At 43.2% G+C, this 17542-nt stretch overlaps 2 protein-coding genes across 2 annotated transcripts in view; one reads left to right on the top strand and one right to left on the bottom strand.

The window, feature by feature from the left end:
- Positions 1-4328: 4328 nt before the first annotated feature.
- ALDH6A1 (aldehyde dehydrogenase 6 family member A1) lies at positions 4329-14814 on the bottom strand. Its single transcript, XM_005479807.4, has 12 exons — positions 14659-14814; positions 14423-14488; positions 12258-12332; positions 10753-10914; positions 10105-10183; positions 9254-9556; positions 8423-8544; positions 7986-8175; positions 7195-7376; positions 6606-6785; positions 6317-6415; positions 4329-5853 (listed from the first exon to the last, which is right to left on the bottom strand). The coding sequence occupies exons 1-12, from the start codon at positions 14716-14718 to the stop codon at positions 5749-5751; spliced, it is 1623 nt and encodes a 540-aa protein (XP_005479864.1). The 5' UTR covers positions 14719-14814; the 3' UTR covers positions 4329-5748.
- An 85-nt stretch (positions 14815-14899) lies between these two features.
- LIN52 (lin-52 DREAM MuvB core complex component) overlaps positions 14900-17542 on the top strand; it is a 40343-nt gene continuing 37700 nt past the window's right edge. Inside the window, exons 1-5 of the mRNA XM_005479808.4 lie at positions 14900-15059; positions 15139-15213; positions 15391-15428; positions 15892-15958; positions 16940-17023. Of these exons, the coding sequence (XP_005479865.1) occupies positions 15041-15059; positions 15139-15213; positions 15391-15428; positions 15892-15958; positions 16940-17023 (283 nt within the window). The 5' untranslated portion in view covers positions 14900-15040. The remainder of the gene's footprint in view (positions 15060-15138; positions 15214-15390; positions 15429-15891; positions 15959-16939; positions 17024-17542) is intronic.

Here is a 17542-nt window from a genome sequence, read left to right as displayed (position 1 = left end):
TATGGATTAAAAAACTGCAACAACTACTAGAAATGAAAGCTTGAGACATGGACAGAGTGAAAAACATAGCACAGAATATCTTCAATGAGGGGACTGAGGTGGAAAGATTCTATATAAATGCTCTGTGATGTGAATCAGGAGATCATATCCAGTAGAAAGCATTAAAAGAAAAAGATCCAAACTGCCAATAACAAAAAAAATATAGAGGCATGTGCATCAAAGAAGCAATTTCCCCAAATCAAAATGTTCAAAAGCAACAGAAATAGCACGAATAATGTGCACAGAGACCTAGAGGAAGCACATAAGTGCTGTTGGTATGGAAACTTTGAAAACTAGTGTCCATCTTCCTAGACACATGCCTAAAAAGTCCTTTACATGATAATATTTTTTGGATTTGGAATTTCTGTAGTGAGAATAACTGTATGAGTTTCAGTATCCTATAAATTAGCAATGACTTTGTGGGAACCTAATTTCAACTAGGTTATCATTTTTGGTCCTTATTTCTATGGATTAAACTAAAGGTAAACTCAAAGAGTTATTTGCATATTCTGCCATGTCATAACGAATTTTATTGAGAACTTCCAGTACAGATATGCTTCTATAGTTTCATTTTAAAAATTATTAGGAGAAAATGAAGGCATTTTGAAAGTAAATGACTGTAGACAATATTAGAGGCCATTTTCTTCAAGCTTTCTAATAATCTAAAATTAATTACATAAAACAGACACTGACATATTGAAAACAGGATCCCATGCAGTGCAGTACTGATTGACAGGATTATATTTTATAGTGAATAAAACAAGTTCTCAGATTTACAAGTGTATTTCAGAATTTCTGTGAGGATGCAGTTTAGATTAAATAGAGCTACACATGCTGCAGGATGTAGCCAGGATTGCAGGTCTCCAGCCTCATGCTAGACATCTGTACCTACCAACTGCAGCGGTGCCTGAGCACTTGGATTTTAAGCCATAGAATTAGGGTCCCCCATAGCTGAAGCTTCCATACATCCTTGGTGAGAGATAAACGTGATCCTAAACCTCAGAAAAATGTTTGTTTAGGATGGATTGGCTACTGAATAACTTGGTGACACACAGTCAGTTGGAATGCTTTGTTCAGGTTATCTCAAAGAGGATAGAGCAGAAACACTCCCTGAAAAACCAGGGTGAAATCTGTAATTCCTTGAGGTCCAAGGAATCTTCTTCCCTGGAGAAGGGAGAGACTGGAAATGAGAGAGAAAATTGTGTATTGACCCTTTTTGTATGAAGAGGAGAGATAAGGAAAGGACAACGTATTTGAAAATAGTTAATGTTCATACAAGGCCTCCCCCTCCCTATTTACAACCACTAACAGAAGAGAAGTCATTGGGTTTGTTCTATTTACTTTAGAGAGCCATAGATTTAGAAGTTGAAAACACAAGTCTGTGCTTACATTTATTTTTAAAATTTATGTGCTATGAAAAGCTGAATAAGAGCAATGCAGAGCTAGAATTTTAAACCTGCTTTACACGTACAGAATCCATTAATGATATGCCTTTGAAATTTTCTTCTAATAGACTGATCTTTTCCATGTTTTTTTGGGGGAAAAATTTTTGAAAAACTGAATATCAATAAGTTGACATGTGAGAAAAAACCACCCATGTTTTGTGATTGCTTTTTGTCCAAATGGATGGGACAAATCCATGGTAATCTTTTGTTTCTTTGGTAGGTGGATACTGAACTGAGCTGATCACAGGATTCCAGTAAGTTCTAAATCTAACATAAGAATCTAGCTGTGTGGCTTGGTGTGAGGTACTTTAACTTTTTCAAAAAGTTGGTACACTATATACTGACTTTGTACATGAACTAGACTATACTGTTAGATCTTTGTGTATTGTATCAAAAGAAGAACAAGTGGAAATAAATTTTGATACTGCTAAGGTCAAGAAGTCAGAATTAACTTTGCTCAGTGCAGTGGGATTTATTTTGTTCAGTCATTAATGGAGCCCTATCCATCTTTACCAAACAAGTATATAATGTCTATTGTGACAGTAGCACTCCCCAGTTATATTTCCTTATAAGAGTATTGTAAAGCAAACTTCCCAGTATTAAAAAGTAAAAATATCTGCAGATTATGAAAAGTTGACTTACTCTCTGGTTCATTGCTATCTGCATAAGAAGTGTGGGAGCAGGACTTTAGAGATACCTAAAATATGGCTTACACTGGAAATTCAAAGTCCAAGCAGCATTAAGTATATTATAAGCTGTGAATTGGGACATAAGATTATAGTGAGGTATCTATATGCACCTGCATGTTTGTGTGACAAAAATGAGGAATTTTTAAATTGATTTTAAGATTTGTGTTGATCTTTCAGCATTTAGACACAGTTCTCATGGAAAAAAAATCTCATTACCTCCTAAAGCCTTCTCCTGTTGAAAAGCAGATTTATGTTTTCTAGAGGATGCTCTTGTGAAAGTTCATGATCATACAAGGAGGTACATTTTCACCTAGCACAGTGAGTTTTGATTAAAAAGGCAAAATCTCTGCAGCTGTTGTTGCATTCAGTATAGGATCACAGAGGGTGGACCATGATGAAGATTCATGTGCCTGATTTTCAGATACCAACTCAGATACAACTTTATTGCTAATTATAACCCTCCAAGGCAAGCAGTGTCAGCTTACCCTGGAGGAATAGGCAGGGCGGGGTTCTGGCATGCTCAGCTTGGCAGATGTGAGGCAGCCAAGCACACGAGCCAAAAGCAATACTCAGACATCAAATTACCAGATAAAGTTCATCAGCAGGAGCCCTGGAGGCATTTATACATAAAGATATAGAAAGATGTGAGACACTTCCTTTGGAAAGGCAGGCTGCCACTTTCCAAAACAGACATGGAAGTGGATTGGAGCCTTTTTCTTGACATCGAGAGGAAAAAAAACCCTCAGAGTGGAAGTCACAGGGCCAAATTTTCAGAGGTGGTCAGGCCATTTAAAAACAATTTTTGGACTGGAGCATATTAGATAGCTTTCAGAATATAAATTTCAGTGCTTTCTGAGCAAGAAACTTTTTAATACTCTTCAAAGTGTTGACTATAAAATTGTATTTTAATAGTCTAAAGAAATTTATTATGAGATACTTTAGACTATACTTTTGTATAACATAGGAAATACATTATTTAGTTTATCTTTATGTGAAATATTAAATAAAAAGGATGAGTGGAAAGCAGAAACAGCAGTGAGATGAGGCAGGTAAATTACAATCAAATAGCATCTGCAGCTTGATCTAAAAAAGGCAGTTCATTACTAGAAAAGGAACTCACAAGATTTGTATTTCTAGTTCAATTATTTAAAACTATCTGTGTAAATATGCTGTTGGAAATGTAGATAATTAGAAAAGACATTTGCACAGAAATGAAAAGATCATACAGGTGTGTGGAAGATATCTGGAGAAAGTGCAGGAATAGTGCTGCAGTACCTCAGGGAGCAGGTGACCTTGATAATAGACTGCTTTTGTTACAGGAGAAGATGGATTTCAGAATTTCTAAAAGAAGGATACATTGGATTTTAATAGGACAACAGCAAAGTCAGAATAGCAATGCTGATTAGGGAGAAAATGAAGGCATTGTGAAAGTAAATGACTGTAGACAGTATTAGAGGCTATTAATTAGTATTTCTTTCCTAGGTGCTTGAGTGAATGCCAATGTCTTAATAGTGATTTACCTAGAATATTTTACCTTTGCAACACAGAAAATAATTATCCCAACCTAATATTTATTACACAGCAGGCCACATTATCAGATTCATCCTCTTCTGCAGTGATCCTTCCACATGTTCAGATGTTAACAGCACAGACCAAGTAAGGCAGCTATATACTTTCCTTAAACAGCAGCCAGCAATTAGCAACTCGTCTACACTTTTCATTTTGAAAGTTAGCTTCTGAGTAAGGCTGTGAATCCCCTGTCTGCTGCACTGCTGCTTTGACTCTGTGTCTGAAATCCATCTGAGATATACTTCTTTTTCTCCTTCTTAAAGACCTCATTTTTTCCCAAACCAGGAGCTTGCAAGACCCTGTACAAAGCACTACCATTTGGACTAGTGGTTAGAACCTGTATATAAAGTGCTGGTATAACTTGGTGGAAATGTCTGTGATCAAATTATATGTACATGGAAACAGAAGCAAGGCATTCCTTGAAATATTGTGCAAGAAAACTGGTACAGAGGCCCCTGAAATACTGTAAATGGAAAATGTATACACGGCTTACAGGAGCTGCAGACCATCTCCTGTGAAGAGAGGAATAAAATCAACATCACACCTATGTAAGGTCCTACCAAGGAACAGTCATGCTCTGCAGAAATATATTAGCATGTTTTTAATTCGTAATCAAATTGCAAGGTGAGAATTTCCCTCTAGTGTATAGCAGAGGAAAAAAAACAAGATACAAACATTAGTGAATGCACAGCAATTGCACTAATATAGAGCTGTCAGTTACAAGGCATCTTTACCAGAAGGCAGGATACAAAGTGTTCACATTCAGGTTGTTTCATTAGAACACTTAACAGTTACAATCATTAGAAGAGTATTGTTTTCCATGGATGTTTGAGTGAGATCCCTGCAGATCCTTCATGGCTGCATCATCTTTCAGGAACCAGAAATAAAAATATAGGTTCTCCAACTCCAAATGCAGATTCTTAAAACCACATTGTATATACCAAGTCTTACTCCTCTGTTTCAATAGGAACTTGCAGTCCCAAGAGTACATGACTGTGTTTGAGCAAATGTGACAAGGAGTCAATCAACCAACACAACAAATACAGCTACAATCAGGACAGCTGCAATCAGGAAACAAACAGACAAGGCCTGGCTGCTTTGTTATTAAAAAATGTGTTTTTTCTTCCTACTGACCTGTCTACTTAGGCTCCATTTTATCTGGACGCACATGATGCTGTGACACAAAGACACACACACATGGTTTTGTTTCTGCTTCCACAGTTTCACTATGGTACAGGACATGTAGGCTTGTATCCCCTAGCACAGCGAAAAGGCACCAAACAACTTTCAGCTATAATGGAATTGCTGGCAAGCTTGAGCATACAAGCTCCAGACAGAACAGGAACAGAAGTTTAAAAGCTGTCAAAGGTACAGTGAAGGTCACTGTACCATACAGAAATTTCTTTCATCCTCAGACAAGCAATCAAATATGCTTTCCTGAAAAATCCATACAAAGCTATTTCCCAGTGTTTTGGAAACTGCTTGACAGGTGAAAGACTGACAACTTGCTGTTTTCATCATATGTAAAGTCACTTCTGTGAGACACTCAAGATGTCCCAGTTATGTCACTCAAAATGAGTACCCATCTTAGAGTAAGGTGAACTCAGAATCTTAATATGCAAGATAAAGAGGTAAATAAACCTGCTACAAGATGTAGTCAGGAGTGAGTCACTAAGGCTAAAGATACTGAAGTGAAAACCAGAGTTATGTTCAAGTTTACAGGGTCTGGAAAGAAACACAAACTAAGACCTATCTCAGTGGCTGCCCTTTCAGTTAGATAAGGTTATTTAGTCTTTGATAGGCTGTATGGAAAAAATTAGTTCAGGTAACCAAAAAACACTGACAGCAACAGAAAATCCAGACCATGAGTCACATGAGCCTGCACAGTAACAGATCCTTGAGACAAAGGAGCTTTCTATTCATTCCCAAGTAAAGGGTGATAGTCAGGACAAAGCTGGAAAGTGCAGCATAGAAGGGCACCAGGAACAGCATCTGCAAAGGCTGGTTTAGTTTCCCATAGTTGGCATAACCACAGCAGGCTTGGAAATGGTGGCATCTTCCTCCTTCCATTGAGAAATGATAGTTTTCAGCTGTGTGTAGAACTGCACTCCCTGGAGGAGAGATCCACATATCAGATATTTGGCCTTATGAATTCATCAGGTCTACACTACTGGTATATCAAACAGTCTTTGCTTTATCTAAACAGGAGTGAGTTTCCTTCTGTGGAAACAATTCTTGTCAGCCTGTTCTTTTTACCAGTGTCACAAAGATTCTGATTCTGTGAGAAAGCTTGCTAGTTATTGCTCCCTTCTCAAATATCCTAAAAAGACTTGCATTTTTTTACTTAGAGGAAAAATAAAGAGGAATGGGCTATCTATGATTGTGACATGCATTATGGTGCTGTGATCACTGGCTGGTTTTCAGTCTCCTGGTTGAAATATCTTCCAAGTCTCCTCACTAATGAGGTCTGATGACCATCTGTCCATTGCCTTTTATAACACTTATATCAACGATTATCACAATTCAGATTTATCACAATTCAACCCGATGGAGTACCCTGAATCAGAAAGTTACCTGTTTGCCATAGAAATTGGCGTCCCCTCTGAAAGAAGCACGAGAGCCAGTGAAAGAGAACATGGGCAGAGGTACTGGGATTGGAACGTTGACACCCACCTACACAAAGGAAAGCTGCCATATTAGTCACAAGAAATAGCAGATTGCAGAGCACTCTCCAAATGCTTCTGCATTTTGTTTTCCTATGTCTGAGGCTGGTACTGCTGGCTGAGCAGGCAGTGATTACAGCTGAATGGTTACCCACTGTAAATGGTGAGGGCTAAAAGCAACAATCCTAGCTGGAACGTACCTGCCCCACGTCTACTAAGTGAGAATACTTCCGAGCTGTGGCTCCATTGGTGGTGAAGATTGCAGTTCCATTCCCATAGGGGTTATTGTTCACCATCTCAATGGCCTCATCCAAAGTGTCTGCTTCCAGCACCACTAGGACAGGCCCAAAGATTTCCTCCTTATAGCAAGTCATGTTTGGCTGCCAGTGCAAACAGTAGAAAAAGCAGCATGTATAAAGGATATAATAAAAATATCATAGTAAATAGCATACAAGAAACACACGTGCTGTTGGTACTCATGATATTCCCAGGATTACTGATCATACTGCATTGCCACAGGCCATCCTTCATCCTCCTTACCTCTTCACATTTCCCATGCCCTGTCCTCTATCTAGTACACTAAAGAAGGCGGCACTTTTCATCTCCAGAGTGCTTTCAGCTTTTACTGCCTGCATTACAAGGAGTACTTCATTGACACTGTGCAAGGGAAGGCTGAGCCATTTATGGCCTTTCTACCTGGTGATCATTGATTCCTGACTGATTTGGCCAACCCATTTTTCAGCTGACCCTGCAATACACCTTTGCAGGCACTAATTTTGGTCATCTTACCTTGACTTTGGCAAGGATTGTTGGTCCAACAAAATTGCCCTTTTCATAACCCTTCACTTTGACATTACGTCCATCCAGGAGAAGGCTGGCACCTTCTTTTACTCCTTTCTCAATCAGACCACAGACCCGTTCCTTAGCCTGGGGACTGATTAGAGGCCCAAGATCTGCTCCAGGCTGGTCTCCTGTGAAGAGGCAGAGACACCAAGTTTTAACTCTGATAACTTCCTTTCCATAGGCATCTGGGAGATAACTCCACTGGCAGGAAAAATCTGAAAATCCTGATGTTTGAGACACAGAACACAGATTTGAGACATTGAAGAACAGGAACAATAGCCTGCAGCTCTCATATCAATACAGAATCACCAGAAAGCCAAAATTCAACAATAGATTAATCTCAGGAAGGAAACTTTTCCCCTTTGCAGCACTTTATTGAATATAAACAAAAAATAATTCCCCATGAATTAATAGCAGTCTCGCTTTTTCAAAGCGAGACTGCTATATAAATGGCAGACATGAGTTAAACATAGGATTTAACCTCAAATCTCCAGTTAAAACAAGACTGATCCTGTAAACATTGCATCACAGTCCCACCAGCAGCTGAAAACATATTCCTACCTCCAAGTCTAGGGCTGGGTTTCCCAGTCCAGACAATCTGCTAGCTCCTACCCCTACACATCAATGGTGGTGCCAATAGCTCCAAGGGTCACAACACGGTATGGCAGATAAGCTGACCTATAAAGTCATGGTTGTACAGAAGTGAAGTCCCTTGTAAACATTATCTCAGTCTGTACCTGCATTTACTCGTAGATTTTTGGCTCTGTCTACAAGCTCTGGCAGCCATCTCTGAGCTTCTCCTACTAGAATTGCTGTAGACAGGGCCATGCAGCGTTGGCCAGCTGCTCCAAAAGCAGCTCCAACCAGCTGGTTCAAGGTGTTCTCTTTATTGGCATCAGGCATCACCACACCATGATTCTTGGCTCCCTGAAACACAACACACACAGCCTCCCATTATAAACCACCCCAGACCGGTTCTTCTCCAGCCCTCTGGCAATGATTTCTTATAGTGGCTATGATTCTGCTACCAACAGGCTGGCAAGAGAGCAGCCTTATCACTTAGCTATCAGCAGCAAAGTCAGCTTCTGCTGCTGAGTGGTGTGGTGTCTCTTAACATTCACAGGTGACAGAGGCGGTCTGTGTGCTCAAAGTGTGCTCCGTTCAGAGACATTACCATGTTTGCCTGGACTCTCTTGCCATTCCGGGATCCTCTCTCATAGATGTACTCGCCAGCCTGATTGGATCCCACAAAGCTGATTGCTTTGATATCCGGGTGGTCACAAATGAAATTCACAGCTTCAAATAGGAAATAATACATTGTAACTGTGGTGCACAAATGCTTCCCTCCATTCCCACCCCCACAGCACTATATCTAGGTATCTTTCTTCTCATTGAAATTATTACCTCTGTGTTTCCTACATCTGAGTTGCCTGAAAGCCTGTCTGTGTAACTTTTTACTCACTTCTTAGGACACATACTTCTGCCCTGTCTTCATTCTCCTGGCTCTCTTACATCTCTTCATGCTTTGGGCACCTCTCAGGGTGTCTGAGCAATGTCAAAGTGAAGTTACTGTTCTCTATTGGTATTATCATGTCCTGAAGCTACTTGTGTACTGTAAAAAATAGCATGTTATGAGCCAGGATACTGGCATCCACTGTACAGTCAGTGAGGCATTTAGTTCTTGTTTAGGCTTCCTTGCGAAACCAAGATGATTTATCTACTTATTTTAGTTGCAGTTTAGGTTGCTAAATAGAATTTGAGCACTTAAATGCCTTGGGAACTCTGACCCCAATCCCCAAAATTTTGTCCACTGTATCTCCTAAAAGATCAGGTGCAAGGTGACAGAAAATCTCCCACTCACCTTTCAGCTTCATCAATAGAGCTGAAGCATCTCTCCAAACCCATCTAACAGCAGCAGTCTCAGACTCTCCAGCTGGTACCTCCCACAACAGTGCACACACCACAACACACACATTTGTCATCTCCCAGGAGGGGTTGTTATTACCTTCATGCTGTCCATGGATAATATTCAGGGTCCCATCAGGGGCACCAGCATCCTGAAACAGCTTGGCAAGGAACATTAGTGCTCCTGGTACACGCTCAGACGGTTTCATCAGGAAGGTGTTTCCACAAACCATGGCCATGGGGAACATCCAAAGAGGAATCATGGCTGGGAAGTTGAATGGTGCAATGCCAGCACACACGCCCAGAGGCAGGCGGTAGGTGTGAGTGTCCATGTCTTTAGTGATGGAGGGCATGGTCTCCCCAAGGATGAGGGATGTCACACTGCAAGCGTGTTCAACCACCTCTGCAGCAGAAAGGGCAAATATGCTGCTGGATGATCTGTTAACAATTAGTCCCCAAACCCCCTTTTCACTACTGCCTTGACCCACCTCTTTCTTCCAGCCTCTTCTCCCACAACTTAAAACTCACTGTGCTCCAGAAAATCTCTCTGCCAAGCATTGTGAACAAATTATGAATGGATATTCTCTCTTGACTACACTACACATCATTATGATAGAAGCACAGACACAACAGTCCCACTACAAAATGCCCAGGTACAGCACTATTGTACCACCTGGGACTCAACCTTAGATATCTGAAAACAGGTGAGAAGTTCTTATCCCTTTTTAGTAGTTTGCAGTCACCCCTAGAAAAAGCTCTAACGACTTGGAAGTGATTTAAAGATACTCTATCTAGAAAACTCTTCAGATTAGAGCTACAATTGACACTTTTCTTTGACTAGGGGACTATAAAGGGATCAACATATACAGAACAATCAGTTGCTCAGGAGACTTCATCCCTTCCTGTGGGTTCCCAAACCCCCTTTTTTAACAGGAGGAGCCAGCAGCTTACGCAGGCCTCGGAAAACATCTCCCTCAGCATCAGCCAGGGTCTTCCCTTGCTCATAGGTGATGAGTTTGGAAAGTTCTTTCTGAAAATGGAAAGCACAATATTTATGAATGTTAGAAAAGTGCCCACCCATGAAATAGATTGCAAGGATAAGACAAAATTAACAGAAAGTTGAACATCACAATGAATAGACTGAACAGAATCCAGAAAAACCTATGCTGACCGATTTGCTCCTTATAAACAGGAAGCCAATAACCCACATAGGTGACATTTTAGAAAAAATAATCCTAGGATGGCTTGTATGTGGTATGACACCACATACACACCAAAAAATCCATTAAGGAAACCCAAAAACATCATAACATACTTGTCTTCATCAACTGACACATGTTCCATCAAGGCTCAAAGTTCCTTCCATGGTCTCTTGGTAAAGGGACAAATTCAGAATAATATTCCCTAAGAAGTGCAGCCTCTCTGTTACCATTGGATGGGAGGTGTTTTGCTGCAGCTCTCAACAGTGTCTCAGTTGGTTCCTTGATCATGGCAACACCTCATCAAGGACTCTGTAAACCCTGAGTCTCTCAATTTAGTTCCTAAAATCAGTTGCAACGCATTCAGCCACAGCCATCGCACACAGCCACGGTGTCTCACCAGATTCTCTTTGATGAGTTGTCGGTAGCGCAGAAAGATTTGCTGGCGACTCAAAACAGATGTTTCTGACCAGTTCCAAAAAGCCTTTTTGCAAGAAGCCACAGCTGCCTCCATCTCACTGGCTGTGGCTTTCGGTACACGGCCAACCACCTCATTTGTGGCCTGAAACAGAAAACAAATTGCATCAAAACTCAGCTTTTCCCATCTGCTCCCACCAACCATTTCACAGCACACACATTAATATTCTTGCTCTACAAGGAGCTGTACTTCTGAGGGCAGAGCACAAAGGAAGTGCTTTCCCTAATAGCACACAAAAGGCCTGGGCTACAACTGGAGTAGTTCTGAAAACCTGCACTCCAAATATATCAAGTTAGGCACTCAGAAAACTACAAATGCAGTGCTGATTTCCAAGCTGGAGTTGAAGTGATTTGTCTATCTTGAAACTTCTAGAGAGTATAAGGCAAAAGTTTCTGTGGGCCATGGTCTTTTCCCTCTCCATTGTCTTGCTTCATCTGGCTGTCCCTCTTGCACACTAAATGAGGTAAAATTCCTTAGTGAAAATCAGTACATGACTGTGCAATTGCCATTGATGTTAGCTTACCCATACCCCTAGGCCAAAGTACTATATTTACGTACAACCTTAACTCTACATTATTTTAACTTCAAGCTTTTTGCCAGTTTAACCTCCTTCTGATGTTCTCTTAAAAATTAAACCTGCTTTGACATGACAAAAATTCCAGATATCTCACTAAGAAACTACTCAAAACAAGAGGAAGAAAATTAAACAAGAACATAGCTTGCTATGTAGAGACCAAATGAGTTTCCTGAACATGACTTGCTGCTCTGATCATTTCCACAAAGCAAATGAAAATAGAGCTTTACAGAGAAGATTTAGAAACTGCTGTTTAAATGCTTACTAGGGAGGCCAGGAGGATCAGAATTCTGAGTGCAACCTCATTTCCATTTGTCTTTGGTGGAATACATAGACAATACAAGTACTACTTATCTATTTTGCACTGCATAGCATCCAGCTCTGTGATTATTGTGGGTCAGAGATAGAAGCTCTCTGAAAGGAGAGGAGCTTCAGCTGTCAGGATTTTTCACCTTTTTACTCTGAGAGTAATATCAGCCTCTATCAGGACTTCACTTTCAACTGGCATCAAATCACACCCAGTTGATTTCATATACAGGGTGAAAGACACCCGTCAGAAATTTGACATACTCAACACACAGCCTTTCTATGAAAAAAAAAATTAACCAAAATTTAAGCTTTCTTTCTGGAGATCAGGGGCTTACTATGTGAGAGAGGTAAAGGTGATAGTAACTTATTCTGAGACAGATTTCATGTGAGAAGGAAACTGAGAAGCTGTAGTCTGCCTTAAGCTCCAAGTCTAAACCTTTCCTAGAAATATGTGTATGTTTTTCTTCTGCCACATCCCTGGAGAGAGGCACAGACCTTTGTTTCACAGTGATCACGTTTACATAAGCTGAGACCATTCACTTACTGGGTTGTGGATATCAATCCATTCAGTAGTTTTGGACTCAATGAACTTCCCATCAATGAAGAGTTTGGTTGTTGGCTGTGGAGGGCAAAATATTGGACAGTGAGTTATTTTTGTCTTGATGTGCCTAAAGACCAGTGTGCCATTTTACATGCAAGCCTTCATCATTTACTGCAATGTGAACCACTAAAGTCTGGATCCAATCTTCACAGCAAGACCCAGCTAACTGCTCTCTGCCCCATTTTGCTCTCACTTTACACCAAAATGGCCAAAATTCTTTCTAAAAGCAGTTTTAGAAGAAAAAAAAAATACATTGCTCTGCTTATGTTCAGAATTGTTTCAATCTATTTAATCAAAACCTGAAAAACTGCAACTCATAAATGTTTAGAAGAAACAGTTAATAATTCACTTCATGGGAATTCCATGAACCCAGTGCAGACTGTACCACTGTCCCACGTGCCTCCTTCCCATCAGGCACTAAGCAGGTTCATCTTTCCACTTTATAGCTTCAAGCAGAAAACTGGACTTTCCCCACCCCCTGCTGGGTCTTGCAACTAAGAGCAAGAAACCTGTATCTGTGGATTGTCCTGGCTGGCAGCACAGAAACCAGAACCTTCCCACTCAGATGAAGAGGAGGGACAAGGAAAGTTTGGAATAAGAAGTTCAGGCAAACATTGAACAGAACAGAAAGCAGAGGTAAAAGCTGTGATTAGCATTAGATAGGCAACAAAACTGTACCATGCAGGAAAACAAATTGTGACCATATAAATTAAGGAACTAGAAAAGATGAGTTGACATTGGTAGGTAAGGAGAGAACTAGGAGAAAGCAAGAACCAGTTAATCATGACACAAGTCCATGACTTGGGGAGAAGAGGTAAGAGAAAGGGGAAATGGATCTTCTGCATGAATAACAGAAATGAGACAGGTCAACAGAACTGGGATATAAGCCCAAATATATCAGAAAAGTGAAGAAATTATGATGTGGAATTATGAAAGGGAGAGGAGGACTTGGATGCTATCCAAATTGTAATGAAGAGAAAGAGATCAGAGGAAGAATCAGGAACATAAATGGTATTGAGTGGACAAGTAATGACAGTGAAAAGTGGATGAAAATGAAAATAAATAAGCAGCAATGTTAGTTGGAACAAATTGAGAAAGCTTTGAGATGAGAAAACTAGGATCAGAAGTATAAAATAAGTTTGTTAATGGACAAGCAAAACTATGATCTGGAAAGCAACACTAGAAGAGAATTTAAAAAAAAATTTAAAAAATTTAAAAAGTTGCAGATGATTATGTAGCTGGAATCACACTTGGGGAAGAAAGGCAGAAATCTCTGCCTATGAAAACACAATCTCCTCTAGAACCTGGAACGAAGCACAGGAAATCTGAGTCCCTTGACCGAATTTCCTGACTATCAGAAAAGCTGCTGGTCTAGTGCTGGTCTAAAGAATGACAAACTCCTATGGCTGTCAATCACTCCATTCGCTTCACTGAGGCCAATGCAATGGAGCTGCAAACTCCAGGGCTTTATGACCCACACAGACTTCAGTGCAATAAAGTTAATGTTTTTTTCAAATTGCTTAGAAAGTGTATCTCAAATATCGCACATGCAACAAAAAATACTTTAAGCAAGCCAGGAAATAGTGAATTAAAATGAATTGCACTTTTTCCATAAGATCGCCACCCTTTTTGTATGTAGGGAATGCACCTGCTGTGGAAACATGGACGGCAGCAAAGCAGACTACTTATGGAATCCTGGTTTGGAGTTCGGAGACAGTGCAGCCATGGACAGGGGAGGGAAAAAGGGAGTACAACAACTAAAGCTGTTTGATACTGTCCGAAGGAAACCAGATCCTCTCTCTGTCGCAAACAGATGCATGAGGCCAGTCCAGAGCCACCGGCAGGAACGCGATGTGACGGGCGGCCCCCGCTCAGCTCCCAGCTCTCACAAATCGGACATGGAACTTTTTTCCGTTTCTCCCGTCGAGCACGGGGGCAGTGCCGATGTTTGTTCCACCGGACCCACCGGGGCTCCAGCCGAGCGGGCGGGAGCGGCCTCAGCGGAGCCGCCCTGAGGGCAGCGTCCGGCGGGCGGCGGCGCCCGGGGCTCTGCGCGCCTCCCTCCCCCGCCCACCGGCTCCGCTCCGCTCCGCGGGACGGGCACTCACCACCGAGGAGGAGGAGAAGGACGCGGTGACTGAGGCGATCCAGGGGGCACCGGCTCTCCGCGGCAGCTGGACAGGGGGGGAGAAGCACAGAGCACCTCAGGGCGGGTCAGGCAGCGCCTCCCCCCGACCCCCCTCCGGCCGCTCCCCGCCCGGGACCGACCCCCCGCGGGGTCCCGGGGCCAGGTGAGCCACGACCCCCCTGAGCCCCCCGAGCGGGCCGGGGCCGGCCGCCTCACCCTGAGCGCCACGCGGCGCGGTCCGCCCCACACTCCGCGCGCCGCCGCCGCCGCCGCCATCCCGGCCGAGGGTCCCCACTCCGAGCCCCCGGCGGCGCCCCCGCCCCGCCCCGCCTGGCCTCGGGCCCCGCCCCCGTGCGGCCCGCGGCCAATCGCCGCCAGCAGCCGCTCCAGCCCCGCCTCCCGCGGCCCCCGCCCCCCGTGCCGGGCCGCCGATTGGCGGAGGGGGCCGAGCCGCCCTCAGAGCGTCGAGGGCCGGCCCCGCCCGGCCCAGCGCCGCCCCGCGGCGGCCGCGAGAGCGGCACGTGGGGCTCGGGGGCGGGGTTTGTTTTCCGCTCCCGCTCGGCCGCGGGCGTGAGGACGGTCACGTGAGGCGCGCGCCATGGCGGCTCCGGCGGACGGTGAGGCGGGAGGGCCCGGTGGCACCGCCGCTGCCCTGCTGCTCCCGCCCCGCCTCCCCTCACCCCCTCTCTGTTGCAGGCGCCGACCTGGAGGCCTCGCTGCTGAGCTTCGAGAAGCTGGACCGCGCCTCCCCGGACCTTTGGCCCGAGCAGCGTAAGTCCGGCGGGCCCGGGGCCCCGAGCGTGACAGCTCCGGGTGGGGTGGGGAGAGCCTGACCGGGCCGGGCCGCTCTGGGGCAGCTGCACGGGCCGGGCCGGGCTGTGCCGGGCTGGGTGGCGGTGCTGCCCGCAGGGACACTCACCCCCGCCAACCTCCGCTTTCTCTCCCCAGTGCCCGGCGTTGCCGAGTTCGCCGCCTCCTTCAAAAGCGTGAGTGAGCGCTGCCTTGTTTTCGCGTTTCCTCCTTCCGTATAATGGTAGATCTGCCGGTTCCCTTGCGGGCTTTACATCTTCTATGGACCGTATCTCAGTAATAACTCCAGTGTATGCTACAATATACCTTTTGGTTTTAATGTATCTTTTATATATGTGCTTCTTTTTTATACTTTATGCAGTTCACTGTGTATGGGAATTATACTTTGGAAGTAATAAATGGTTTTAAACTTCAGAAAATCTTATTTTTCATACTGATTTTTGGCTTGTGGATAGTGGTATGCCGTTTTAAACTCTAAAATGTCCAGGAAGAAACAAGATTAAACATAAAAGTATTTCTATGGAGCGCATGCTCATATTTTTGCTGTCGGCATAATTAGTTTTCAATGCAGATCGTACTTCATTGTATAATTCTGAAAATGGACTTTTCTGAATATGAACTTCTATTTTTTCAAAACAGCCAATTACAAGTTCTCCTCCCAAGTGGATGGCTGAATTAGAAAATGATGATATTGATATGCTGAAGGGTGAGTATGAATATTGTGAGCAGGAATTGAGGTTGCCAAAGCAGAAGCTTAAAGCACTTGTTCTTTAACTGTTCTGGTGGTGGCCCTATGGCCTGAGGTCTCTAGCCATCATGTTTGCAGAATCTCCAACTCAGAGGTCTCTTCATCTTGTTAATGACAGCCATGTTCATTAAACCAGTTATTTCCAAGAGCCTATCCAGATGTCAGTGGCAGGCTGATTTTTCAAAACAGGCAGTGTAACATGTTTAAGTCACCTGCCTTAGCCTTTTTTATCACGGTGTAAGTACAATGAGTATCTCCTGCATTTTGAGAAGTAGCATGGATTTTTTGGAGAGGCTCAGCTGATCAGGTGGTGAGTAGCTTGGACTTGTTAATTGACTTGTTCAGAGATGCTGTACATGTGTGTGTGTGTTCTGTCACGGATCCAGGAGCTCCAGTGCAATGATGAGGCTGCAAGGGCAGGTTACAGCAGGACTAGCTAGGATGTACACTTGCTGCATGTTGCAGCTGTTAGTTTGCAGTAAGCATCCTTCAATGTGCTCTGCCTGTCACGAATTCTGGATGGTGATCCTGTCACAGTGACATGTCACAGCTGCAGAGTGAAAGTGAGATGATTTAACTCTGACTTGCTCCAAGAAATGTGCTTGAACTCGTGTTATTAATGCAAAATAAATCCGTTCCCTTACATACTTTTATATAGCTTATTCATGTTGCAGTGTGACTTACAGGAACTTCCAAAGTATGGATCAAATTACTCTTTGCAATGGTGGCAGATTAAAGCATGAACTAGAGTCATGGGTGTCTTTTTCCTTACGTTAAAATTAGCAGTGGAGTCAGCTTGAATTTTGACCATACGCTGTTCACTGAAACAGATCATGACAGAAGTATGGCTTGAAAGTGCTCTGTGAAGTACTAAACAGGTGAGCTGCTACTAGAGGACTATAGACAGTGTTAAAATTCACCTTCTTCTCTCTTCTTCAGAGTTGGGGAGCCTTACTACAGCTAATCTGATGGAAAAGGTTCGTGGCCTGCAGAACCTGGCTTATCAGCTGGGACTGGATGAATGTAAGTGCTGTACACAGATGTGACTGACTGCATTCCAAATCTTCCCACTAAAGCATGTGCTTGTACCTTGGTAGCTGGAAAAGTGTGTTGGCACATTTGGCAAGTGTTTGACAGTGACCTCCTGCAACAGGATGAGAGAATGAGCTTACATCTCCAACCTACAGCCTGCATGCATGGGGGAAAACATGTATGTCAGTCTGGTGTTACCCAGTGGCACAGAGACTTCTCTTCCTGAGTTAGCATTGTCTTACATAAATCAGGTCACTTTGCTTAATTTCCCACTCAGATACTAAAGGTATTTCTCAGAATCCTTGTGGCAGTACTTCTCTCTAATTCCATGCACTGCCTCCACAGGGAAACTTGCACTTGTGTGTAGGATTCTCCTGTCACTTTGCTTTTCATACTGTTTTCTGCTTCTGTTGCTGTTACTTTTTTCTGCACTCAGTTGTGGCAGGCAGTGATGTCATTGAGGAATAAAGATGACTTTCATCCCAATTGCAAACAGCCAACTCTTACTGT

This window comes from Zonotrichia albicollis, chromosome 6 (genome assembly GCF_047830755.1).
Source record: "Zonotrichia albicollis isolate bZonAlb1 chromosome 6, bZonAlb1.hap1, whole genome shotgun sequence".
Lineage (NCBI taxonomy): Eukaryota > Metazoa > Chordata > Aves > Passeriformes > Passerellidae > Zonotrichia > Zonotrichia albicollis.
The sequence above is the reverse complement of the archived record's forward strand: the minus strand, read 5'-3'. Positions and strand labels throughout refer to the sequence as shown.